The 25,724-nt window shown below is 48.0% G+C and overlaps 2 protein-coding genes across 8 annotated transcripts in view; one reads left to right on the top strand and one right to left on the bottom strand.

The window, feature by feature from the left end:
- The window catches only part of LOC135898385 (serine/threonine-protein kinase SIK1-like), a 466,770-nt gene that overhangs the window by 392,152 nt on the left and 48,894 nt on the right, over positions 1-25,724 (top strand). The window lies entirely within an intron of this gene.
- On the bottom strand, positions 15-25,161 carry LOC135898435 (phosphate-regulating neutral endopeptidase PHEX-like). The gene is made up of 12 exons (XM_070538142.1): positions 25,009-25,161; positions 23,713-23,818; positions 20,544-20,863; positions 19,002-19,202; positions 14,561-14,722; positions 9,365-9,658; positions 8,294-8,646; positions 7,075-7,390; positions 5,287-5,399; positions 4,096-4,270; positions 1,343-1,600; positions 15-626 (listed from the first exon to the last, which is right to left on the bottom strand). Exons 1-12 carry the CDS (start codon positions 25,075-25,077, stop codon positions 393-395), a joined length of 2,601 nt encoding a protein of 866 aa, XP_070394243.1. The 5' UTR covers positions 25,078-25,161; the 3' UTR covers positions 15-392.

Below are 25,724 nucleotides of genomic sequence, written 5' to 3'. Positions count from 1 at the left end.
TTTACGCGTCTTCGTGCGTGTACGTGTTCCTGCTTGCGCTGTACTATACAGTACCGCACGAGGCAAGTGCAGACGAGAATCATGCAGAATCGCTGTTGCAGAAGCTCTTTCGCTTCGTTACGTTTGTCGGCGAATTGCGATGGCGCGCGCACTAAACCACACGCAAACCTTGCGCGTCGTTACGGAGTGTCCGATTCGAGACTTCGCCGCAGGTTTGTCTTCCGTTATTCGCGCTTCGTACATGGGTGAATCGAACCGTTCGATAACACGCGATAGCACCCGTATGTGTGGGGGATGTATTGTCACAGTTATACAAAATAAAATAAAATGTCCTGCACGAAGGCGGCCTCGGCGCGTAGGCGTATGCGTAGAGACGCGCCGACGCGGCCCCTTTAGAAGTAGCTGCACTTTGCCTCCGGGTTCATGGGGGTTCCGGGGGCGCAGTTGAAGCTGCTCGCGAATCCGTCCACGTTGCGCACGGCGGAGTTGACGAGCTGCGACTCGGCGTGCACCCCCTCGGAGGAGGTGCAGTGCAGGAACGCGAAGGCGACGAAGAAGAGCTGGTCGCCCGAGAACTGCTCCAGGCCCTCGAGACGGGTGTCTTCGGGCGCGCTCGACCGGTACGCCTGCAGCGCGTCGCGGTCACGTGGGATCAGCCGCAAGGGCTGTATGACGTAGCACTTTCGAGCATTGAATTTCCTGCAAAAGAGCTCTTGCGCTGTGAACTTTGAGCCATGGGAGTGATAAACGCTACACGGATTTGTCTACTTTTCGTGCTCCTCGATTCAGGCCTTGCTTTTTGCTCTATTTGTTGATTTTATTTTTCTCTGCAAATTTCCGAAGCAATAATTATTTTCTTAATGCATGAGGGCGACACGTTTCTTCGCACATGCATGGTCATTGCGAATTTGCGCATTGCAAGAAGGTAACATTTTATTGACAAGTATCCATTTGCAAAAGTCGCAAAGCCGTTTGACGCCAAAAGCTATGCAGTACCCAGCGTATATCCATGTTCGCTGAACCGCCATATCTGGAGCTCCCGTACACACTAGTCCTTTAGTTCCCTGTCGTAATTTTTGCAGGAAACAATATGTTCTTGCGGTTATCTTTCAACGCTGCAGAGCCACGTTCTGCGTTGTATCACTTAGCTGTTATAGTAGCGGGACGCAACATTCAGCGCGATGCATATTTGTATTGGGACTTACCGCGGTGACTGTGTCGTTAGGCCGCGGGTGCGATTCGAAGCATTGTATCGACTGCTAACGGTGCAGACGGCAACTCTTCGTATAGGCGCAGTGTAAAATAAATAAATAAATAAAAGGCTCGCGCCAGTGTGTTATACCTGCCAGGCGAGACCGAGTGCCGCCTCCTCGGTTCCGCTCTCACGGTGGTCGCGAGTGGGCGCGTAGCAGGCGAGCCTCCGACTCAGCTGGTCGTGGCCGCCCGCACGGCGCAAACTTTGGTGCAGCAGCAGGAACAGGTGGGTGGCCACCCGCGAGCCCAGGGCGCCGAACCGGTGCGCCGCGCTCGTCCCATGCACGTATGCCGGCATCAGGAGCGCGCTGGGCGACAGACTGGCCGGCTGACCGTGATGGCCGCCCTGCAGAGCCACAGGTCTGCCTGGCACAAACTCGGCGTTGAAACTCGCACGCCACGGAGAAAGGAAAAATAAAATGACCCTGTGATCGATGCTGCTCCTCCCTCTCTGCGGGACCAGTCTGCGTTTTCTTTGGAAGTAGGCCCTCCGTGGTTGCCGGACCTTTCAAGGCATATTTTGGTTCGCGGTAGCGCTTAGTGACGCCTTCGTTATGACCGGTCCTCGACGCCCCCCCTCTCTTCGCTCGAGTCTCCTCCATACTCCACGTGCGCTCGGTGGCTAGAAATTACCGCTTGCTTATTCAGTTCAGTTCAGCTTTATTCAACATCTGCCAGATGTTTGGAGTACGGACAAAAAGCCTGAAAAGGCTTGACTGGGTCCGTACACCATAGCATGGCATACAAAAGTAACGATGTTGCGAAATCGGTCACGTGATAAAAAGGGCCACATGATGTGGCCCGCACCACATCACGTGGTGCGGGCCCTTCTTTTTCCATGGGCCTTTCCCTTACGTTTTTTTTTTATTGTGTTTCAAAAGTGTCACACGACGCTCGCTTCCAGCCTTTTTCCTTTCTCAGTGCCGCTCGCACACAGTTCCATGGATGCATTTCTTTTTCTAAACGGTTTAGTGGCCACTTTGCTCGTTCGATCGCCGTGGTTTACGCTACAACTGCCAAAGCGTGTTCGTCGATTATCGTAAATCCAACGTGGAGAAAGAAAAAGATGCTGAACACGCTTCACCAATATATTTGGGATCTCCCGTCTTAAAAGACAGCTTTGATGGCTGTACATTGCGGGTGACCGTGCTCCGAAGAAAAAGCGTATCTGGGGGTCTTAAACTATCTCTCGGCGTGCACACGTGCGTGCTGTGTGCGGGTACCACAAGCACCAGTAGGCGGTATATTGTATTGCTCCTCGGTCACACGGGAACATATTTGACTTTGATCGTAGCGAATTTAATGCGATGCGTGAAACGACAACGTCGATGGCGATGTGGGCGAACATTCGAAGTTTCGAATACAAATAGTAAGTGCGTGATATTCAATTATTATTCTAAACTACCTGGCAAGTTCGAATATTCAAAACTAGGCAAATATTTCGCAACAGCCAACTGTTTAAGCATCGTTACTGTTCTTTCGAAGAAATGGATGGATGGATGGATGCGAAACTTTAATAAGGTCCTGAGGTACGCGACTCAGCGCGCTGCGGGCCGCTCCCACGTTGGGACAGTCAGGCCTTGCCCGACCGCCGCATCGTGGGCCCTCTGGACAGCCCATAGTTGCACCCCGACATCAGGGCTCTTGATAGCGGAGAGCCACTTGTCTTCATTGATTTCTTCTGTGCCCCGTAACGAGGGGCAACGCCAGAGCATATGATCTAGGCTAGCGATGTCATTGCAATGCCTGCAAGAACTAGTGGCATAGGTGTCGGGATAAATTTTGTGGAATAAAGCCGGGCTGGGATATGAGCCTGTTTGCAGTAATCTGAGGGTCAATGCCTGCGCTTTATTTAACTTCTTGTGTGGAAGGGGAAACTCTCTCCTGCCGAGATAAAAGTGCTGCGCAATTTCGTTATATGTGGTCGGTTGATCTCTATTCTCCACCGCTGCGGGCCGGCGTTGCGGGCCGGCGTTTCGAAGAAATGCGTAAATAAATTGCGTAATACAGGCTTCGTTTACGGTTTCGTGGTGGATGCCTACGTGACAACCTGCGATTTCTGCTTACACTCACTTAACGGTTTTGGGTGTCTGACTGTATAACAGCTTTATCTTTTACGCTACAACCAGGGATATAACCAGTGTGCCGTAGATGTGTCGTAGTTAATATTTTTCGACACAGACAGCGAACGTGTGAGCAAGACAGCGGCGGTCGCACTACGTCCCGCACGCGCTTGTCCCTTTCTGCGCCAAATCTTTCCAGCGTCCGAACACGCCGAGGCCTTCGTTTACCAGCCAGAACGCTTAAACAGTATATAAAATTCTAAAGCCACGTCCTGGTCACGCGTGCTGGAGGTTAACTTGCAGAGGTGGGTGACAATAACAATAGAGTGTTCACCTCCTATTGCTGATAAGAACGCAGTAGACTGCAAGGGAGACAAAACGTTTTGTCTTCCTTGATGCCGTCTGCGTCTTATCGGCACTAGAAAGTCAACACCTTACGGCAGTAAATTTTGCGGCAGCTTTTTTTCTGGTGTAGGGAAGTAATGTAGTATGCGTGAGTAGTATTTGTCGTTGGGCTAGTTGGTTGACGATTGTTTACAATAGGTTTATCGCGAAGCAAATGAAACACGCATGTCAACTCTGGCTTTGCATGTAAGGTCGTACGCTTCGCGCTATATAGCAAAACCTATATTATTAAGTATTTTGGTACAGCCTCTCCGTTCTATAGCCTTAACGTTACCGCTTCCCACCGAACTGCACATGCGAAGCGTGCACGTCAGTAACACTTGATGCGGTAGCTCTGTGCTAGCAGAGTAGAGCAACTCGTTAAAAGGCGTGCCTCGATGTCGCCGGGCTCGCAGAAGCGCGTTTCTATGCGCCTCCACAAGCTGACGGGTTCGGCCCGGCGGCTGCGCACCGACCGATTCCAGTTGTCGGTCAAGTGCTCGACCATGTCGGCCATCCAGCTGTACGCAGGGTCCAGGTCCAGCAGCCTTGGGAACTCGGCCATCTTCCTGCATCCCCCCCGCCGGACGAGAGAGGGTGGCAGTGATGTAGAATATATCGTGTACACGCACATATATTTGCTTCCTTTCCGTTTGCGTCCGCTACCGTATAATACACGTCTGCAAAACGATGCTTTTTTTTTTAATTTGTCGCAATTAAAGGATCGTGCAGCGCTCCTTTTCTCTTTTTGGCGCACTTAGGTCGTTCGTAAGCCTTTCTGGGCCGTTATGTTAGGCAATGAACTGTTACGTCATTGATAAAAGCCGCCTGGGTCGCCCTCCCAATGCAGGTATACCCTATGTTCGCAGTGTCAGAGAGAAAGAAATATACATAAGGTAGTATATAATTGTTTTGACAGCCCTATATAGTATACCAAGGTTGCTGCATTTTCCGCGCCTGTTCTGCAAAATCCATTGTATTTGTTACATAGTGCATACAATCTGCGGAATGCGACGTCATGAAGATGCGGAGGCCCGGCTTCAGTGTAGGGAAAGCAGCTAGGCTTTCAGTGGGTTCTAGTCTTTAGCAAACAGACGCGGCAGAAACTCGCTGCTCGATTCATGAGAGTGTTCTTTGCAGACGGGTACACCTCTACCCTGGAAGCCGTATACTCAGGAACGGCAGCGATGATGGCGACTTCTTGCGAGACTATGTTCCGCCACGTTAAAAACATTCTCGTGCAGCACCTAATATTCCCATCGAGCGAATAAAGAGGTGTCAAAGTTATTCGTTATAATTTTAGGACGTGTTAACGCGTACCAACGTGTTAAAAGCCACCTGATCGATGAGTGGAGCGTACGCTCTCTCAGTGCAGTACGACTTCTCAAACCGTTGGTCGAGCACTGCGTCCTGAGACGCCGCCACCATTGCCGGTGCTCCTGCCTATATAGACGCATAATGGTTGTTCCCGCATACCACTATGTGTCTGCACTAACACGTCTACGCTATGCTGAAAGTACGTTATTGCGGGCGCAGCCTGCATGAGTACAGTATACGGTGTATCGTGGCGCCGGGTAGCACTTACTCGAGGAAGGAGCCTGTACTGGCGCTGGGTAATTCTCCGACGTCCATGTTGCGGAGCCACTCGCTCCTGCCAACGGCGCCATGCAGCGCCTGCTCGATAAATGCGGCCAGGTTCTGCGGAAACGAACGAGCGCTCGGCTGTTATAGTTCGCTGTCGCCCACGCTGTCGCACCTAGCTATCTGCATATTGTCGGGTTAACGGCGAGCAAGTCTCATATCTTAGCCGTATCCTTCCTCGTAAGATCTCAGACACGACCTTCGCTGAAACTCGTGATCCAGCCTGTCGAAGGAGTCACTGTTTCACCCTGCTGCGATGAGCTCTTTCGCACGGGGAACGGGGTTGACTACATTTGGCATGCATTGCCGGTTGGTTCGTCAAGCAAGCGCTCCGTGCGACCAACCTGTATTTATGCCGAGGAGAGACTTGCCGACAGTAGAGCATGGTGTACACGCGTTTATGTCTTTATGCATATTCAGTTAGATGGAAGAAGGAAGTGGTGATAGTTTACGAGGTTCTGCAGTATGAGAGAGGAGATAGTGTTGCATGTCTGTCGCGTTTGGAAAACGGCGCTGAGCACAAGGTCAGGGCCAGACGAAAGGTTAAGGTGCACAAAGGAGGGATATAGTGACACGTAGCAACGGAGTGCCGCAAGCCGCCTCGACCAGTCGACGCCACGCAGGTGGATAACGCGGTGTCCTCGTACAACCGTGGCGTTTAACCGCATCACCACATCGGCGAAGTCAGCCGTCGAACAAGAAAGACCGGAGAGACGTACAGTAAATCCTCGCTTGAACGAAATCGCTTTATTCGAAATACCGCATTATTCGCAGTTTTTCGCGTTCGCACGTTACTGTGATTTATAGTTTCTCCGCTTTAACGAAATACCGCTTATAACGAAGTCAATTTCCTATCGTGGTATCTCCTTTACGAAAGACCGCCTAAGTGCTGCTGCGATATTTGAAAGCTACCGGATTGAGTCACCGTCTGTGATCCGGACTGAGTGACCGATCGATATCTCCAGTGGACTTTCTCTTCTTCTTTTGATCTGTCCCTCCCCTTTTCCCTTTTCCCAGTGTAGGGTAGCCAACCGGGCTCATTCTTGGTTAACCACCCTGCCTTTCATTTATCATTATACATACATACATACATACATATATATATATATATATATATATATATATATATATATATATATATATATATATAGTATAAGAAGCCAACAAACAATGACACCAAGGACAACATAGGGGGAAATTACTGTTCTTTCGAAGAAATGCGTAAATTTATTGCGTCATACAGGCTTCGTTTACGGTTTCGCGGTGGATGCCTACATGACAACCTGCGATTTCTGCTTGCACTCACTCAATGTGTTTGGGTGTCTGACTGTATAGCAGCTTTATCTTTTACGCTACAACTAGGGATGTTTTTCTTGCAACTGGCCTTTTTACATCAGTATACGGTATGACAAGTCCTTCAGTAGCGTTCTTTTTCTTTCCTTTTTTTGTGTCTGTTGTTTTTTCATAATCTTTCTCCGGCGACCACTTCTTTTTTTTTTTTCTGCGCTAACAAGTCTACGCACTAGTAATTTCCCCTATGTTGTCCTTGGTGTCAGTGTCTGTTGGCTTCTTATGGTATCACTAATAAAAAAAATCGGGCCCCTTAGTTAACCCTCTTTCTTCTCGTTATATATATATATATATATATATATATATATATATATATATATATATATATATATATATTCAGGGCGCGACGGGAGCTTGGCAATGCAGTGCGCAGCGAACGTGCCTCAATAGACAGGCGAGTGGTGAGCGAGGCGGCGCTGTCCGTGAAAGGTGCGAGAACGGCCCAGCCGAGGAGCATTTCGGCTAGCGCCAGGCAGCGCTGTTGGTGGCCGGCGACGACGTTGCCTGCGACGTCGATTGCTTCCGCGAGGTCCTTGCTGACCAACGGCGCCACCTCCTGTAGCACGAGCCAGCCGACAAACAGCTCGGCGTCCATCTCGCCGCGTCGCTTGACCAGACTGCTCAGCGCTCCGAGCACCGTCGCCGCCCGTGAGGAGACCGCGAGCGTTGCGCTGGACTCCGAAGCGAGAATCTTCTGCCTGCGCGCGCAGTGACGTGTTGCTAGCTGATCGGGCCGTTTTCAACCGAAAATGTTGTAGCTTAAGTATCCCGACTGACTTTGAGGTACGTTTAACATCAGCGTTCTTCATCAGACACGTGTTCTTGAAGCACTCGTCACGTAATTAAGTAGATGCCCACATAAGCAGGCCTGCGATGACGCCGCTAGCGTACAACTCCACCCCCCAACCGGTTTTCGCAGGCTAAGCAATATTGTCTGTAGACGCAGTTCCTGTGACATAGTTACTTGCGCTAACAAGACTAACGGAAAAAAAGTTGGGACAGACTAGCACTCTGTCCTGTCCTAACATTTTTTCCGTTAGTCTTGTTAGCGCTAGTAACTATGTCACAGCAAATGCATCAACACCAACTAGCCCAACTTTATGCGTTAATTGCCTGTAGACACCCTGGAGAGCATAAGATCACGGAAGTTAGGCGGTGCTATTTACATCTAACAGTGCCTGTTCCGGGGTAGGCAAAGTTGGCAGAATAGTGCATTCACGAAGTGCACTGGCTTGCGTTTTCTTGAAACGCATGATTAGGTGCCTGGGGGCGAGCTATATATATATATATATATATATATATATATATATATATATATATATATATATATATATATATATATATATATATATATATATATATATATATATAGAGAGAGAGAGAGAGAGAGAGAGAGAGAGAGAGAATAAGGTTACCTGTAACAAAATAGCCTTCGAGATCGGGCAGCGCGCACCACCCGATCTTGGAGGTTATGCTTACCAACTAGAAGTGCCCCGTTTCCCTTTTCTGCCTCTCGCACTCTTGAATCCTATAAGGTCGAAAATGCCTGCTTTCCAAACGCGCAGCTGGTTGCATCGAGCGTCGAGAGGGGCAGAACGTACTCGCGCAATTGCGTCTCCCATCGCTGCTCGGATATGTCCGGCGTGGCCCTGGCGAGCCTCTCGAGTCCAGTCTGCGGCGGCGTCGTGTAGTCGAGCTCGTCGCTGCTGTTCGCTGGCTCGAGGGCAGGCGCGAACGCGGCGAGCCCGTCCTGCTCGATGTGCCGGAACGCGTCGTAGTCCACGCTGGGACTCCCCTTGGCGTTGAAGGCGTCGAACAGGGCTCCGTAGTAGTCCTTGGCCTTCCCGCTCGCCTCGTTTCGCTCGCGGCGCCGCTTGGCTTCGTTCAGGTAGCGCGTCACCGCGCGCACCTCGAGCACCGAGACGTTCCGGTCTCGCACGGGCTCCTGCTGCTCCTGCGACGCGCGCGAAGCGTTCAGTTAAGCCATTCGATTCCACCGACGTTGAGAGTTGCGAGAGACTCTGTCCTGCTCTCGCAAAAGCGCGATCCCGGCAGCTGTTGTTACGAAAGCTGCCGCGCCCACATCCAGACCATCTATACAATCCGAGGGCGGACGCGATCAGTTGAAGACCACATCAGCGGAAGCGTATACTAGATACACTCCTGCAGCTTCTCTTGGAGAGAGAGGTCTTCGTTGCTCAACTCGGAGGTGCCCCGGCCACTGCTGTTCCCGGAGTCAGCCCCTGATGACAATACCCAAAAGGAGATGGGAGCTATTAAACGACATTCGTTCGAACAACAACCATTTCTTTCATCATTTCGTTATCTGGCAGCGTGTATTTCTTGCGCAGGCTACTGTTGAACTTCACAATAAGTACGTGTATTTAAATATACGTTCAGTGAATATAGTTTCAGGCAGGCGAAACGTCGTCCTCCTGGCTGTATCGGAATGCTACAGTGTTGTCAGCGGATTGTGGCGTCAGTATTTCTCACTTCTAATTGAGCCGGACTTTCCTTGAAGCTTACTTGTTGACCGTTTATCTCGCTTATATTATGCAGCAGACTTTAGAGAGTACTGAGAGCGGCCTTGGCGGTAGCTGTTTCGTGGAAAACTGAAATTCCAAGCACCGCGCCGTTATAATACAATGGTTGCGCAAATGTTCGAGCCGGACCTTAATGCTGAAGAGGACGTGGAGTGCCATCTTGGAGATGAGCCTGAGCAGTGTCCGCAGCACATCCGGGCTCGGATTTTGGTTGGGCCAGTGCACGCCGACGTCCCTGAGCATGGGTCCGAAGCGGCCCAGCTCGCTCTGGCCTGCGGTGATGACCTTCTCGCAGGATTGGTACAGCAGGGCCGCTTTTTGCACCGCGCTCTGTGCCGCTCGCGCGGTGCTCACCTTTCCTGCGGACGTCAGAGCCTTGACCGCCTCTACCGAGAAGCGGCTCGCGAGGTCACTCATCACCGACTGCGCAACGAAACAATCCCCACGTGAGACGGTGTTCAACAAACAAACAAACAAACAAACAAACAAACAAACAAACAAACAAACAACAACAACAACAACAACAACAACAACAACAACAACAACAACAATAATAATAATAATAATAATAATAATAGTAATAATCGTTTATGCAGCATCTCTTGTGCGTGTTTACATGGTTCAAGCCTACCGAAGCCGTGCAAGGTACGCAAATCCATAGGTTTTAAATTAGCCGTGTAAAAAAATTGCAAAATACTCCACATCAAGAAGTGTATGCAAAACTTTTCGGTTAAAGCAGGGGAAAGCGCATGAGCGGATCGATGCAAGGGTCAATGTGAAATATGTTGCAAGAAGGATGCACATGTTTGAAGCAAGATGGATGTGATAACCAAATGGACCCATCTAGTGGATGCTATAGCGGCAAAAGCTGATCGCACGTGCTGCCATCTAAAGCAATATAACACTAGCAATAATGTCAGACAGAAAATTGCGCAATTACACGGTGCATTATAGAAAGCAATTGTTACTGCTACATCGTGCATGAAATAAAATAGACGGTAATAATGCATAATGACTGTATTGGATCGATGTTGGACAAGTTTTTTCAGCTTATGTTTGGAGTGGGTAAGAACGGCATTGGTGGCAGTTCGTTAAGGTATGCTGGCATATAGTATCTGCGCGTTCTCTAGATATCTTTCGGTGTAAGCGGTCGTGATTGGGCGTACATAACTTTGTAGTAATCGGACCAGAAATATTTTAATGCATTGCTTCGGTCAAGAGTGATATGTAATTGGTCAGCCTTAGTATATTGAAGACATCCAAATGAGACGCGAGACATCATAAGCAGTGATTTTCAACGGGGAACGCGATATGGAATTATTTCTATTCTGCCATCCAACAGCGCAGTGGCCGCATACGGTCAACCCATAACGGAGCTAATGCGTGTGTGATGATTTTGCGAACGCAAAATGGCGTGCAATACTTAATGTTGTTTAAAAGGCAAGACACCGATCGAAGTTTTTGACACACATAAGCGAAAGAAAAGTTTCGTGCGAGATCACAAGCAAAATATAAACCCGAGTATTAAACGCGAAACATTTCTTGACGAAAATTTGCTACTTCGACAGTATCTACCTTATTTGTCTACGTCTTGGTGCTCTCATGGTCGCAAAGTATGACAAGGGTGTATGACTAACATAAATGATAGGTCGTGACAAGGATGTCATGACATGCATGTCATGTAGGCCATGAAACAGCCGTATCGCTTCTAGGCCTTTTGGCTAAGATCAGAGTGTAACAGCCGTCTACATCTTGGTGCTTTCATGGTAGTTTCGTTAACTTGGTAGGCTCCTTGTACACTGACACTGCTTCGCATAACATCAATTCCCACAGGCCTTGGGATCTGCCGGCTTTTTTACATAACAGTTTATTCAAGAGCTTTGCGTATGCATGGCGGACAATGATATCTGTGTAGGTGTAGAGTACTGTCTTGTAGGGGGCGGAGAATTACCTTTATTTCAGTGTATCATAATCGCATTGATTAGATAAACATAAAACCAGTCCTTAGCTCTGTCGGATGCTTCCTGTAGTGCGGGGATTGCCTCTGAATATTGCCTCGATTGAGATATTATGACATCGTCGGCATACGGGAACAATGGAATCGGAGCCATTGAGATGTGGTTTTCAAAAATAAGTAATAAGGACTCAACGTAGAACCTTGAGGTGCGCCTGCCTTCGTCATTCAGAGCTTAACTGCGATTTTGGCCAATAGCAGCGAACTGCTTTCCGTCTGGCACAAAGTCCATCAACAACGCCAAAATTGGACCCCGGAAACCTAACAACGACAGTTTAAGTAGGAGAAGGCTATGGCAAACACTATCGAACGCTTTGCTGATATCGTGGAACAGTGCACAGACCACTTCGTTGTTCCCAAAAGTGAGATTTAAAGCGTCTGAAAAGTCCTGTGTGAAAACTGTGTGCCCTTACCTGAAATGAAGCTGTACTGCGATAAGGACATAATCGTCATGCACATTTAACAAGCTAGTCAGTCAAGAATAAATGTTTTTTCTAGAATCTGCGTAAAGGAAACAAGATTGAACTCGGCCGATAGTTTTCAACTTTGACACGCGAACCGCCCTTGAGAAGAGGAATAACTTCAGCTGCCTTCATGTTGAGCAGAAGGACACCATTATAAACTATTATCTAAGAAACACAACAAAACATTCTTAATGAACTCGAAATTCCTACGCAACCCAACACCGAAATTACGTCTACACCGGAAGACTTATTGAGTTTAAGGGAAAATAGACTTATACGCTGCTCTTTTTCTGAGCGAAGTGAAGAAGTTGATCAGACTAAAGCGCTATAGGATAATGTTCAGAGTCCACTGAAATACTTCGCAACACATGATAGTCTGGAAAAATGTTGGTTCAATTATTTAGTAACACTTACGCCATCATTTTGAAAATTAACCAAGATCAATTGCTTATCATTTCTTCCAAGTTTAACTAGCGTCGGCTATTTTTACGAGCACAGTCACATTTATTTCGAAAGTAGCGCCGCTTGGAGGTATCACGCCATTTAATGGCGTAACTGTTCATATTTGTCCCGCAATTCACATGTAGGTGTGCGCTTTTTAACCTTCCCTGAAGAAGGTCATTTTCGTCAATTCCTGCCATTGTCTCGCATGCAATCCATCGGCTTTCCTTATCTGGATGTCTGACTATTTAGCTGTGTGTAGTCACATGCTCAAATTAATTTGGCGTTTCTATGAAACGATCACATTTCTCGGTGGGAGGAACACTTGATGGCAATGAATCACGACTGTAACCTGCTACCGTTTCTGCGAAGCGCGCGGGATCAACCGCAGGGATTGTTTCAGCGCAATTATGAGCAGTGGGTGTTGCGCATGGCCGCGTTAAGGAACGGCGCGCAATATAATGGTCTGCGGCATTATTTTGTGTACTGCTTCAGATAGCGTCGCGAAATTACGAGCGCAAACACTGATATGATACACGAACGAAAACAACCTAAATGCGAGGAAACGAGTTCCTCTCGCGTGGGCGTTTCAGTTAAAACTCCGAAAGCTCAATTTTGATAACACATCCAAGGTAATCTGAAACCAGGGACAGAGTGAGACAAAGGATATCGATATTTACGTCACCTAAAAGGCACGCGTGTTCTTTCAGAGGGAAAAAAGAGAAGGCGTTATCTATTTCGCTTAAATAGAGGCGTGCGCTTCACAGTGGAAGGCGGTAGACCGATAAAGGAAGTAAAGGTAAATGTTAGGAACATGCGACATGACGAATACGGACTGAGAAAATAAAACGTCAATTTGTGGAATCGCCCGTGTTTCTTTCGCGAACATGGCGGCCCCACCACTTTTTCCTGAAGATCAACATTTGCAGCATGCAGCAGCAGCAGCAACAACAAAATGTTTTAAAGCCAGGTAGGCAAGATCTGAATAGACTGTCTGAGGAAACATTAATTCCAGTCATTGCAAATACATGGAAGAAAGAGTGAAAACGGAGAAGAGCAGCAAAATAATCCCAGTGCTTACGAATGCTACGAAGATTAACATGTTTAGCTGCAATGCCAATGCTTACGGTATAGTTGTAAAAAAATTCTTAACTTCGGCAAAGGAAGCGCTTCTAAATGATTGTGCTGCGTCCTTGCTTTGGCGATTTTATACAGGTCGGCCATTCTTTCAATGCGGATTGCGGGCCAGCCTTCCGTCTTCCTTGCTCGAACTTTGCCGTTCCGAGTCCAAAGAATTTTTCTTTTTTTTCATTTCCCCTTAGCCGAGCCAAGAGATAAAGCTCGCGGTTGGCACCCACACGGTTGGCTCACGATGGCACGGTCGTGCCCCAAGGCATTCTTGTTTAGCTACACTTCTCCGCGTTTTCACATTGATAGATGGAATCGAATCCGTCTTGGCTGGCTGCCTGTGTGTTGTAGTGATTTATCTCAAGTGGTTTGTTTGTTTGTGCCAAAAGTGAAGTTAGCTTTAAGTTATAGTTGGGCTTGTATATATAAGGCTATGGTACTATGTAGTCTAAGTTTTAGTGTATTAACAAATTGACGCTCCGCCGAAACCGAGGCGCACCTAACCGCGCAAGGCCTCGCCCGAGCGTCGACACGCGCCAAGCGTGCCACGATCAGTTTCTTGCAGAAATCACTAGAGGGAACTTTGGCGCTTCGATCGTTCAGCAACTGTGAGAATGACCGCGGTGTTGTTGCATGGTTTCGTATACATATTCCTGCTGGCGGCTTCAGACTTTCCTGTGGCGTTATTTGTTACGCTTTATTTTGCTACATTTTCAAGCAATCATAGTTTTCTTAAGGCAACAAGATTATAAGTATGTGCACACAAGCACAATCATTGCGAATTGTTGCGTTCGTAACGCAACATTTTCCTGAATACGATCGATCCGCAAAATCACGAAGATGTCCGAAGCCTTTTCGTAAAGCAATGAACGGGCTAGTTGGTAGACGTTCATGATTGTTTTGCGCTTAGTGGCATATCCTGCGTTGTTTCGGCACGTAAGCCAAATCAATCAATCAATCGATCAATCAACCAATCAGTCAATCAAGGTGGACGTCGTGGCTTATTATGCTTCGCAATTCAAATCAATGCCTGTGATATTAAGTGTTTTGCTGTGTTGCACGACTTTTACCTGTATGTAGTTACTACAGTGTGTTCTACTACTGGAACATGGTTTCACCACTTCTATTTTGGTTTATTGTTTGAATTTGTTAGCTTTCTTTGTATTATGCCACCGAAGCTTGGTCTGCGAACTGCAGCATGTTCTAATTAAATAGATTATTCGAATAATGAATGGTTTAATTATAGGCGAATTTATATTGTTCTAATTCATTTCTTACCTCGCCGGCTTTCCAGCCTTTGCAGACGTGGCTGTAAAAGTCGCGGCAGGCGTCGATGCTCCAGTTCACCGTGGTCGACAGACGCTGGGCGTATTCCACGCACGCGCTCGTCTTGCACAGCGCGTGCGATTTGGTCGCGGTGTACGTAGTGTTGGGCAGCACCTTAGTGAATTCGCATAAGTTGACGTGAGGCGAAAAGGAAAAATATTAGAATAAGGAAAAGGTATCGGCTAACTTGGGAACACCAGTATCGTGCTCCGTTGCGGGCTCCATCTGACAATTTATGTTGTGCTAAGCACTGGTCAACACGTTCCTTAGTAAACCCCGGCTTACTGAAGTACTATAGCGCCAAACAGACGACACAAGAAGAGACACGGACGAGCGCTTACCAGCAGAACTTTTTGTTGGGCTAGTTGGTGCATGTTACTGAAGTACTATAGCGCGAAACAGACGACACAAGGAGAGACACGGACGAGTGCTTGTGTCGTCTGTTTGGCGCTATAGTATACTTCAGTAACGTGCACCAACTAGCCCAGCAAAAAGTTCTGCCGGAAAACCCCGGCTTGCTTGGATAATTTGAGGAATGCATACAGAGAAAATCGCTCGTCCAGCGTGCATTGCTCCGCACATGCGGATGCGAAATTTCCGGAAGTCAAGAAATTTCTCTCCTGTATTTCTAGCGGGCGGAAAAACAAACTTTTCTAGGTTTTCATGAAATTTTAGAAATTTTGAGAATTGAAATTCCATTACAATAGCATATATTTATTATTCCAGTGATGAACATAACTATTCTTAAATACATGGGATAATTACGCAGTGAACTAGAAGAGAACGGAATGAACGCCTCGTTTTCTCTTCTACTAAAGATTGCTAACGTCATAACCGAAGAAAAAAGAAGGTCGGAGTGTCCTAGCCAAACCCGCTAAAACACACACTCGCATTATAATCGGTCGCGGCTACTTGCGCACACAAATTTGATTGTACTTAGACGAGTATTTGAACAAGTTCACTTGTGAGTCTGTTGCAAAGCTTTTTATGAACACTTCCAAACAGAGACTAGTTTAGTTTACAACTGGAGTTTAGTGACGGTATCTGCAGCAGCTTAGAAAGTATATAGTTGTCAGCGGCAGATTAGTGCAAAGGCTTTCCCACCGGGTTGACGGTTCCACATGCTTTGCGGTCTCCCAGAACCCATTGCTGGACCAAAATTCAGAGGGCGTCCTGTGTCCCGATACGTTTGAAAGTTACGCTACGTTTCCGTTACTAGGACAGTTGAAGAATGTACAGTCTCTGTGAATCCCGGTATTTCTGATAATACAGTGCTGTTGTTATCGTGTAGTCTTGAAAGACCTTGTATTGCACACTCTGAAATAGTTTCTGTAAAAGATTTTTTTGTGTGTGTGTGCCACAGATGAGAGTGTCCTGGATTACCGTGAATTAAAATTCAGCAGCTTTCAAGGCTCAGATGTTAATATACTTTGGAATCAATTTAAACAGATATGCGCTTACTGCCTCGATAATGTCGTACCAAACAACAACTAAGAAAAATAAAATCGAATCCCTGGATAACGAGAGATATCTTACATCTAAAAAGAAAACTTAAGTGCCTTAAAGAAAGAGAAGCAGCTCGAACGGCGTTTAATGGGGCGTTGAAACGTTCCAAATGGCATTATTTTCAATATATCCTACCAATTTTTTAAAAAAGAATCCCCTCAGAAGCTATGGGACTTTTCGAATCAGAAGAAAGAGTCTGTTGACGAGACACAACTCGATGGTGTTCGAATTGTTGACAAGGAGGCCGTTGCGGAACATTTTGACTTGTATTTTCACAGCGTGTTTTCTGTCCCTTTTGAAACAGTCTCCCCCCTGTGTCGTGCTCTGATCTCGAAGATAATGTATCGCTACTAGGTGCTGTGGTCATGCTCCTTAACGTGAAGACTAGAGTATCACCTGGTCCTGATGGTCTTTCAAATGCGTTCCTATGTCGCTACGCGGAATCGCTCGCCCCATTTTGCATGCATTTTTCGCGCAGCCATATCTGCGGATCAACCGGCTGACTGGCTAACGGCGCGTGTGGTGCCGACACACAAGAAAGGCGACACCTAGCTGATTTCAAATTGTCGTCCTATGTCTCCGACTTCTTCGAGCATCTAAGATGCTTAAACATATCGTCGCTAATTACGTAATCAAATTCTTAACAGGTAACAACATTCTTTCTTGTTTCCAACGTGGTTTTAGGAAGGGTTTTTCTACGGTCACACAACTAACCATAGTAATTCACAACTTTGCAAGCGTTATCGACAAGTCTGGTCAAACTGACGTCATTTTTTCTTTTTTGAACTGTCGAAAAGCGTTCGACCTTGTTTCACATCAAAAGTTAATCTTCAAGCTAAAATACATTGGCCTCCCCTCTAATAAACTGGATCATAAACTGGATTTCCACCTACTTAGCAAGCCGCACACAGTCGGTTTCTGTTAATGGTCACAACCCGCGTCGTTTGCCAGTTACTTCCGGGCTACCACAAGTTAGCATACGGGGACCACCCTTATTTATTATTTTTAACAATTACATTGATAGTGCTATTACTGAACCGGTACAAATACGTTTATTTGCTGGCGTCTGCATTTTGTTTTATGAGATTGCTTGCCGAGAGGATCAGGAACTTTTGAATACTAACGTTCATAACATTTATTAATGGTGTAAAGAATGGGACATGAATCAGAATGGAAGAAAAAACTGTATTCATGCAGATAACCAAGAAAAAACTGTAGGTGGGCGTTTTCCCTACAGTCTTCCTACTCATCCTCTCGTTGAAGTAAATGAATCTAAATACTTAGGTGGGACAATAACTAACAACCTAGGTTGGAATTTTAATATCTCTAATGTATGTGCTGCATCATTTCGCGAATTCTGTATTCTGCATCATAAACTAAAAAGAAAGCGTCACAGAAACTAAACTTCATGCAAACATATCTCAAATTAGGCCGAAAATGGAATGCACGCCGTCTGGGATCCACGTAATAAGCGTAATATGAATGCACTGGAAATGATGCAGCGGAAAGCAGTTAGGTTTATTTTTTTCCAAGTACCGTATAACTGGCTCACCAACAACTATCATGCACGATCATGGTATGCAGACATTACAACTGCGGCGGAAAATTCGAAGGATTAATTTTCTTTTACCTCAAAAATAACAAACTCTCTATTCATCCTGCTCCATACGCTCGATCGTTAACCTCAAGACAAACCAGACAACGCCACCGTGAATCCTTAACTCCCCATCAAACAAGAACTAATGCCTTCAGATTTTCCTTTCTTTCCCCCATACTATTGAATAATAGAAGGCACTACCATTATAGAATGTTAAACAGCACTGCCTCAGTTGATCTAATTAATTTTTTGATCTCTTAATTTCGCAACAGAGGTGTCAGCGTTTTGTTCGTTTTCTTCTAAATGCATTACTTTATGTAATTTTACCACTCCTGCTTCGGCCCGCATGAATGTGAAGTATTTTGTAAATAAATAAAATAAATAAAATGAAACTGAAAACACATAATGAAGACACTTGCAAACTGTGCGGCCACTTTTTGTATTATTATTTTTCTTTTTCGTCGTCGTCGCTTCTAGAATAGTTATACATGCTGCACAGCAAGGAGTGGCAAGTATTACTGTATGTGGAAATTTTAATGGTACTCTTCTACGTTCTCCGTGCTGAAAAAAACGAAAAAAAAATTGTTTTCTTTTTTTTTCTATCTTCCCGCGTTTTTTCCGTGCCCTTACATCTCTAATCCGCACACCAGCGCTTTTCCAAGAAGCGCAGTTATCTACGCCACTTGTTCCTAGTGTGCCGCTCATAAAACGGCGAAGAAATGAGGACGTGCACGCGTTTTTCGTTTGGATTCCGCCTGTGCTTCCACCATGCAACGGATCTATGCCTTGGCTATAGACGGTCGTTGTAGGTCAATTTGTATACACTGCCACGCTTGTTTCATGACCCGAGTGGACGACATTCGGACGTGCAGGACAAAGCGGAGGCGATGACGTCGGTCTCGTGCAGAAACACGTCATTTCGCGTGTTTCTTCCGCGACGTTTAGTGCGGCAAATATGCTATGCGCACTTTGCATATACTCGTTAACATTACAGGCTCATACAGTCTGGTCTACTGTTCAAGGAAAGACTAATGCGCGGTTCTTACTTTGCTATATATGAGGTGTCCTAGCTTACGTTATCCAAGTTGTTCAACGAAAAAAAAAAAGACATTTAGAAAACACTGTGCAAGATACGATTTTAAAACCTACGGTGTTCGAAGTCTAGTAATTGTATTTGGCAGCGTGTTTTTTTTATTTCTTTGTTTGTTGAACAGCTTAGCTAACGTTAGCCAGGACACACGGTACCTTAGATATCAGTCGTCGGTGAAATTCATCCCGCACGGTGGGTACCTTGAAGAGCACGACAGCGATCAGGATTCCGCAGGCGACTAGCGTGACGGCAACGAGGGGCACGACGTCGTTGTCCCGCTGGCCTTCTCCTTTGTCGCCGTCGGGCGACATCAGACCGGCCGCACTCGTGGAGAAAGTGCCAGTCGTTTGCGCTGCCAACGGCTGCTGCGCCGGCGCCTCTGCGGAGCGTCGGGGCAGTTCCTGCACCCCGCCACAAGACGATACAGCGGCGAAGACCTGCACATCACAGCTTCAGCCACCCGCTAAGAGCACGCGTGCGAAAAGAAAAAAAAAAAACCGATCCGATCCGCCTTGTCGGCAACCGCATCTAGGAAGTTTCCTGGTGCCAACAACCGGAGCAACCAACCATGTCTCCGATGCGTCGTCCGACGAATCGGATGGCTTTGAATTACACGCGTGTTCTCCATTTTATGGCGACGCCCGAGGAGCTGATCTTGGAAGGATCCATATAGGACGGCAATATAAGTCCATATGAAGTCTGCAGACGATCCTTCTAGATTAAGACTCCGTGCGCACAAGGAGTTCTAGCTTGTCCGCAAATGTATGGCCCTCCGCGGAATACCGGGTTATCGGAGACGTAAATGCGAGCGGTGTGGCTGGTGGCGCCACGTTGCGGCGCAGTGTTATACCAAGGAGGACACTGGTGTATTATTGCAGGGATCAACCATACCGCACTTAGCTGCTGTTGTAATGTGTATGCAGCCGTAAGCATTATTATGCAGGCTTTTTCCCCCCACTGCTACACGAATACCGTCGTAACACGAAAACTTATCCTGCGCCGTGGTTGAAGGAAACGTCGCAAGGTGTCGCTACAAGCACTTTTGCTGAGGTATGTGTATGCTGCAGCAAAAATACGGAGACGACGCAGCACGTCCCAATGGGATGCGAAGGGATTCACCCAGTGAGCCTCGTAGGTAACGTGCACCTTCCAGAAGTGCTTGGATTTAAAGCGGACGGAAGCATCAACCGGTCATCAGTCGAGATGAGCAAGGGACATTTAGAGTATTGGTAGAAATAAAGAAGGGAGGAGATTGATATGACCGGATCCTTTACAGGCATAGCTAGCGGTACCAGGTCGACGGAGAAGTTTTGAGGAAGAGAAAAATAGATTAAGGAGATGTATAAAAAAAAATGCTAGAATGAAAAGCATGTATCGCACACCAGATTAACCCGAGCAGGCTAGACGACTATTTGTCACCGCCCCATTTCCAAAGGGGATGCCAATAAATCATCGTCATCGTCATCATCCTCTGGCTTCTACGTCTCCAGTAACCCTGTGTTCCGTGAAGGTTAATAAGCTCACGGACAAGCTGAAGCTCATAGTAAGGTTCGTTACAGCGCAACGCAAGACAAGGACAAAAGAAGGTATAAAACGACGACACGGCGCTGTGTCGTCGTTTGTCCTGGACGTTCTTTTGTCCTTGTCTAGTGTTGCGCTGTAACGAACCCTGCTATGAATCCCAACCAACTGGCCCAAGCTGAAACTCGATCGACTCCCGCGTAGCGCGCGCAGGCACGCACCGCGGGGCTGAGCATGGCAGCGTTGTAAGGACTGAGCATGGCGCTGGCCGTCGCTCCCGCCCTCCTGCCCGGAGAGCCCCCGCTGGGCGTGGGCATGAGCTGCAGGTTGGGGGAAGCCACCTGCCGCTCTGGCTGCTGCGGGGGTCGATCACTGGTGCCTGGAAGGGCCGGCGCCGCCGATGCCGATATCGAGGCGCTCGCGGACCCGCTGCTGGAGGGGTGCAGGCCTTGCGATGACCCGCCGGCCGGCGGCAGTGTTTTGGCTTCGGGCTCCACTCCGGCGTGCCCAACGGAAGGAGACCGGTGGCGGCGGTGGCTGCCTGCGTTGGCAAGGGGGCGCGTTTGGCACTCATTTCGTTCGAAGGCGGCCGTTCGTTCGAGTCCCGAAGATCGCAGTATCTGTACGGAGGGTATATCCTCCCGAGACCCGAATGCAGCTATATATAGCGTAATCGCTTTCCAAGTCGGCTCCGACTTGTAGGTTATAAACTTTAAAGAATTTTTGAATTTAGTTTTATTATTTTTATTTTAGCACATGTCAGTTGCTAAAAGCAAAATATCGGTGTATGTGTGCAAAGTAACCATTTCCGCGTGTTTGTTATGGTAACCTCCCGTTTCAGTGCCTAAACTAAGACATCAAGACGTTACCATGTTGATGCTGCGTCCTGAATTTTCACGTCGTCTCGCGGTATTCGGCACGGACTGGCGCTTTTCGTTGCTTGTGGTGACACAGTGGCCTAGATAAGATTACCGTGGATTTTTTTTTTCGAACGCTGACGGCCCGCATATAACTAAGCCACTTTCATGCACTTCCGCAGGCATCCGATTTTCATATTCGAGAGGAATATTTTACGTACTAGTTTCAGAGTTCACTTTGAAAAGGTTTCCTTGCTTAATGGAAGGAAAAAAAAAATTGCACCCAGCGCTCGTATTTGTTCGCGCCACATGTGTAGCAACATGCTGCGTCGCTCTGCTACCGTGGTCACGAGAACCACGCGACAATGGCATTACGGGGCTCAACTGAGTACAAGAAATGTCAGCAAACGCCAGAAGACCGTATGCGTGGGAGCTGTGTGCGAATGCATCCGCTGTCCGCCGCGATGCGACCGCGTCCTTACCTGAAATTTGTAGACGAAAGCGTTTTCCACTTCGCGAATTTTCGCTGAGCTCACTTAAATGCATTTTCGTGACCACCGAGATCGCGAGGGCGAACGGTACAACTTGCTCAGTGTTCCAGCGCTTCCAGTTTTCGACAGACCCGCTCTCGCCTTTGTATGCCTGTTAGTCTGCCGGTTAGTTCAGTTTGTGTAATGGCTCGGAAAAGCGCCCGTTCCGGGTTCGGTCACCAGAACACCACGAGTTTTCAGTAACTTGGTGGATAAAACTTCAGGAGGACTAACCCGTCCAATTCTCTGTTGATCCTAAATAACGTTTCTTTTTTTTTTCTTTCTTTTTTTTGCCGAAGGCGTAGCAAGCTTCTTTCCGAGAAAGCCATCTTGACTTCTCTTGCAGTATTATGCCTTAAGTACATGGACTCGGCTATAGGCGGGAACCTGGTGAACGTTTTGCGGAACTCTAGTGGTTTGTCTTTGTCTCCCGAGGTTTCTCTCGTCATATGAAACTATGTGGACGACCCAGGGGCATCCGGTGCAGGCCGTGTGATAATGCCCACAGTTATTTGCCAGCTCTACCCATATACCAACGTTGCTGATTATTGCTTTCACTCCGTACAGTGCACGTGTGCACTTCCTTACAAGGAAATTGACCAGTGGTGGCTTCGATCGCCGCTGATGCAACTTGATTGGTACGACCGAATCGATTAGAGATTGTCGCACGGTTTAAACAGGAAAACTTCGCGAACGCTCCATGTGAGAGAACCCCTTCTACTGCAAGTGAAGCTTACTCAGCTTATACTCGTCTGAACTGTGCCTATACCTTAAGAGCCTGCGGATATTGCGCGCACTTGCCGGGTGGTCATTTCCGCGAGACGGAAGTTAGGGCGCGGTGCCCTTAAACGAGTAAAGACATTAGGGCTTGTTAAGCCGTTTTCTCGGAAAACTGCGCATTGCGACTCATTGCCTGAACCTCGGTGAACAATAGCCCAACGTGCGGTGACTGCGTACGTCAAACGAACTTTTTTCTTCGTATAGTTTTGGTTTCTGAAGCTGCATAATAAAATACAGTCGTCTGCACCCTGATATGCATGGACTGACATAAAATCGGCCCTGCTTGAATCGTAACGTTACGCATGTAGGCAGGTAGAGCCTATCGACTCCTCTTGCAGCTGTCTGTTCACTGCACAGTTTGCAAGCGAAAGTTCGGCCGCCTGCCCCGGTTAATTAACGTCGCGCTTCTTGTCGACCGCGCAGCTTTGAATATAGGTGGCGTTGCGTGGACTGTACAAACGCATGTGCGAGATCCACTTCGTGGCTGAGACGCTTATAAGTGAAGTGGTCGAAAATGCGCGCTCTCCTTATAGCTTGAGGAGCGACGCGTCACTTTTTTTTCTTTTTTTGTCGCTTTGGCGTTTGTGTTGTTCAGTGGACATGACGTCAAGTAGCTCGACTTGGAAAGTATAGCATATGTGCCCTGCGCTCGAGTTCGCTGCCGCACAGAAGCTCGGCCTGCGCGTTCTAATTGTGTGCCGTCGGAAATGGCAATGACCAGCACTGCCTTCACTGCTGCAGGTCTTCGGCGACATGTGCGAGGAATGACTGGAGAAATGTTGTCAATCGATACGAAGGCCAATATGAGATAGCCAGGACTTAAAATTTATGGGCTTGTTTTCAGCCTGTGCTGTTGATTTCTGGTGGTATTTCCCGCTTACTCGAAGGGTGTTTCTCGTTCTCGCACGGATTGCTGGTATTCCGGCAGAGAGTTCCGACGCAAAAACAACCACCTCCTCCTCCTCCTCCTCCTCCTCCTCCTCCTCCTCCTCCTCCTCCTCCTCGGCTACGTGCTGCAACATGTGTAACAAATTGCAACGCGGAAACACAGGTGTGCACGGTGTGTTTCTTTTGCTATACGGAATACCTGCAACCTAGGTTCATCCGACTGCAAGTCTCTCCGGGTCTCGCTGTTTGGATGGATAGCTTGCCGACATGCCAGACTTCTCTCCGCCGTTATCTTTTGACTTCCCGCTCTCTGAAGCTTCGAGTGATGCGCGTACCTTTGGGCCGCTTGCTCCTCTGCATCGGGCTGCCCTCGTCCGCACTGCCGGCACCCGCGAAAACTTCCTGCCCATGGGCGCCGCTGCCTCTCGGGCTCCGCCGCTTCTGCGTCAGTGGAATGAGCGATATGCGAAATTCTTTCTCTCGCTCTCTGAAATTATTATGCGAAGCATATTACTAGAGCTCAACCCAGCTCCTCAGGCGCGGCGGTGTCGCCTTCAATACCACGTGACACCGTGACGTCATGACAGAGGAGAAACGGGGCTCCAACTCGCGCCGTCGCTCGTGGCGTCGCCCCCCGCATCGGACGCGGTGAGCGTCGAGCAACGTAGCGTTTGGCACGACAACGAAATGTGCGCCTGAGCAAGCGCCGCACGCCTGAGCCGACGCCGACGACACCGGCTTTTCTGCGACACGAGCTCCTTAACGCTGTCGCGTTAAAATAAAGGCTAGTATGCTTCGCATCCTGGGCTTAACCTTAGCTAAGCCACAGCCATTTTTTTTATATATCCCTCTCTACATACTGTTCCGTTAGAATGGCAAAAGGCGCACTACCAGCGCCGCTCGTATAGCTGCCGCAGTTCCCGCTATGCTGTTCTGTAACATGGCGGGCGTGATGCCTACGCAAGTAACCTGTACTCTTATGATGTGCTTCCAAGCTGAACGTTTGTGTCAAACCGCTTCTCGCCTCTCATAAAATATTGCGCTTTAGATAGTGGTGCATATTTTTTCGCCCACATGGTGATACTTTCTGGTTCGCTGGGCGACTTGGCTTGTATATATCTATGGGTGGTGGCTCTGCCGAATTTTTTTCGCGACCTTACGCTTGCTCTCCATTTGTCTTTCCATTTCTCTGTCTATGCATTTCGTCGCCCGTACATCCAAACGCCTTTATAACGAAGAGCTTGGGGTATCTGAAATCATTCGTTATGCAAGTCGCTTCCTTGTAAAGATGAGTACCGCACAGCTTACAGTAGAACCGGGCCAGAATTATGTTGTAATACAGGTCATTTCGTTGTATAGAGACGTTCCACTAAATTTTTCTTGCAGAAAGTGTTGGCTGAAGACGGCTGTCTGACGGCCACCTCTAAAGCATGCTTTAGTGGTGGCCGTATAGTCCACGCATGGACTATGGCTGCGTACTAAACGGCACGTTTTAGCAGTGACTACCGTTTGACGCTATATATGCATAAAGAGATAGGGCGCTCAGCATCATTTTGCCCTGTATGCGACACCAGCGCTGCGGCGGTGTCTCGACGCCCGAGCAATGCGTCCCAACACGATGTCGCGCTTACATGCTTCTTGGACGTGTCGCCATCTTGCTTGTGCGGCGCGGCAGCGCCCTTGTCCGCCGTCTCTTCCATTGCGCCGGCCGCGTTGCTTCGAGTGGCGAGCGCCTGTTCGGTGAGCGCGGTGGACGTGTCACGTGGGACGCGTCTTCGTGCGCACGCGCCGTGCGGCTACCGGTGATTCGCTTTCTTGCTTCCAAGCGGCGGCACTTACCCTCTACGTGATGCTTGCCGAGAAGCAAAAAGAAGAAGAAAACGCAGCGAAGGTAGTAAGAAATGAACGTTATTGTGGGGGCCACTCAATAACATATTTAAAGAGACACTAAAGGCAAATAATAAGTCAACGCGGACTGTGTAAATATCATTTCAGAAACCTCGCAACGCTTGTTTTGTGTCAAGAATGGACTTAGTTTACCAGAAGATAGCATGTGAAGGGTGCGTATACCTTTTTTTTTTTCGAAATTCAAATCTCCCGCCATCCAACCCGGCAGTGGTGACGTTGCATACGCCATCACCACCCTTTGCTGACGTCGGTGAGTAAAACGGCGCCCGACAGACGGCGGTACCGAGCCAAAACATACAGAGCGATGGATTCGCCGCTGCAGCTGCTTATTTGGTCAAGTGGCGCAGACCGTTCGGGCATCCCGCGACATGTAATCGAAGTTGAATTGTCTGCCACTTGGAGTTTGTGAGAGTTTCGCGAGCCAGCAAAACCAGCTCAG

This window comes from Dermacentor albipictus, chromosome 4 (genome assembly GCF_038994185.2).
Source record: "Dermacentor albipictus isolate Rhodes 1998 colony chromosome 4, USDA_Dalb.pri_finalv2, whole genome shotgun sequence".
NCBI classification, from domain to species: domain Eukaryota; kingdom Metazoa; phylum Arthropoda; class Arachnida; order Ixodida; family Ixodidae; genus Dermacentor; species Dermacentor albipictus.
The sequence above is the reverse complement of the archived record's forward strand: the minus strand, read 5'-3'. Positions and strand labels throughout refer to the sequence as shown.

Bases quoted from the DNA above. Each gene is read 5' to 3' on its own strand.
- LOC135898435 (XM_070538142.1), bottom strand. From the start codon at position 25,077: ATGGAAGAGACGGCGGACAAGGGCGCTGCCGCGCCGCACAAGCAAGAT. The intron at 20,864-23,712 runs GTACGCGCATCA...TTGCCAACGCAG, and splicing joins GAGGAGCAAGCGGCCCAAAG to GCAGCCACCGCCGCCACCGG. The intron at 1,601-4,095 runs GCACGCCTTTTA...GTGGCTCTGCAG, and splicing joins GCGAGCCCGGCGACATCGAG to GGCGGCCATCACGGTCAGCC.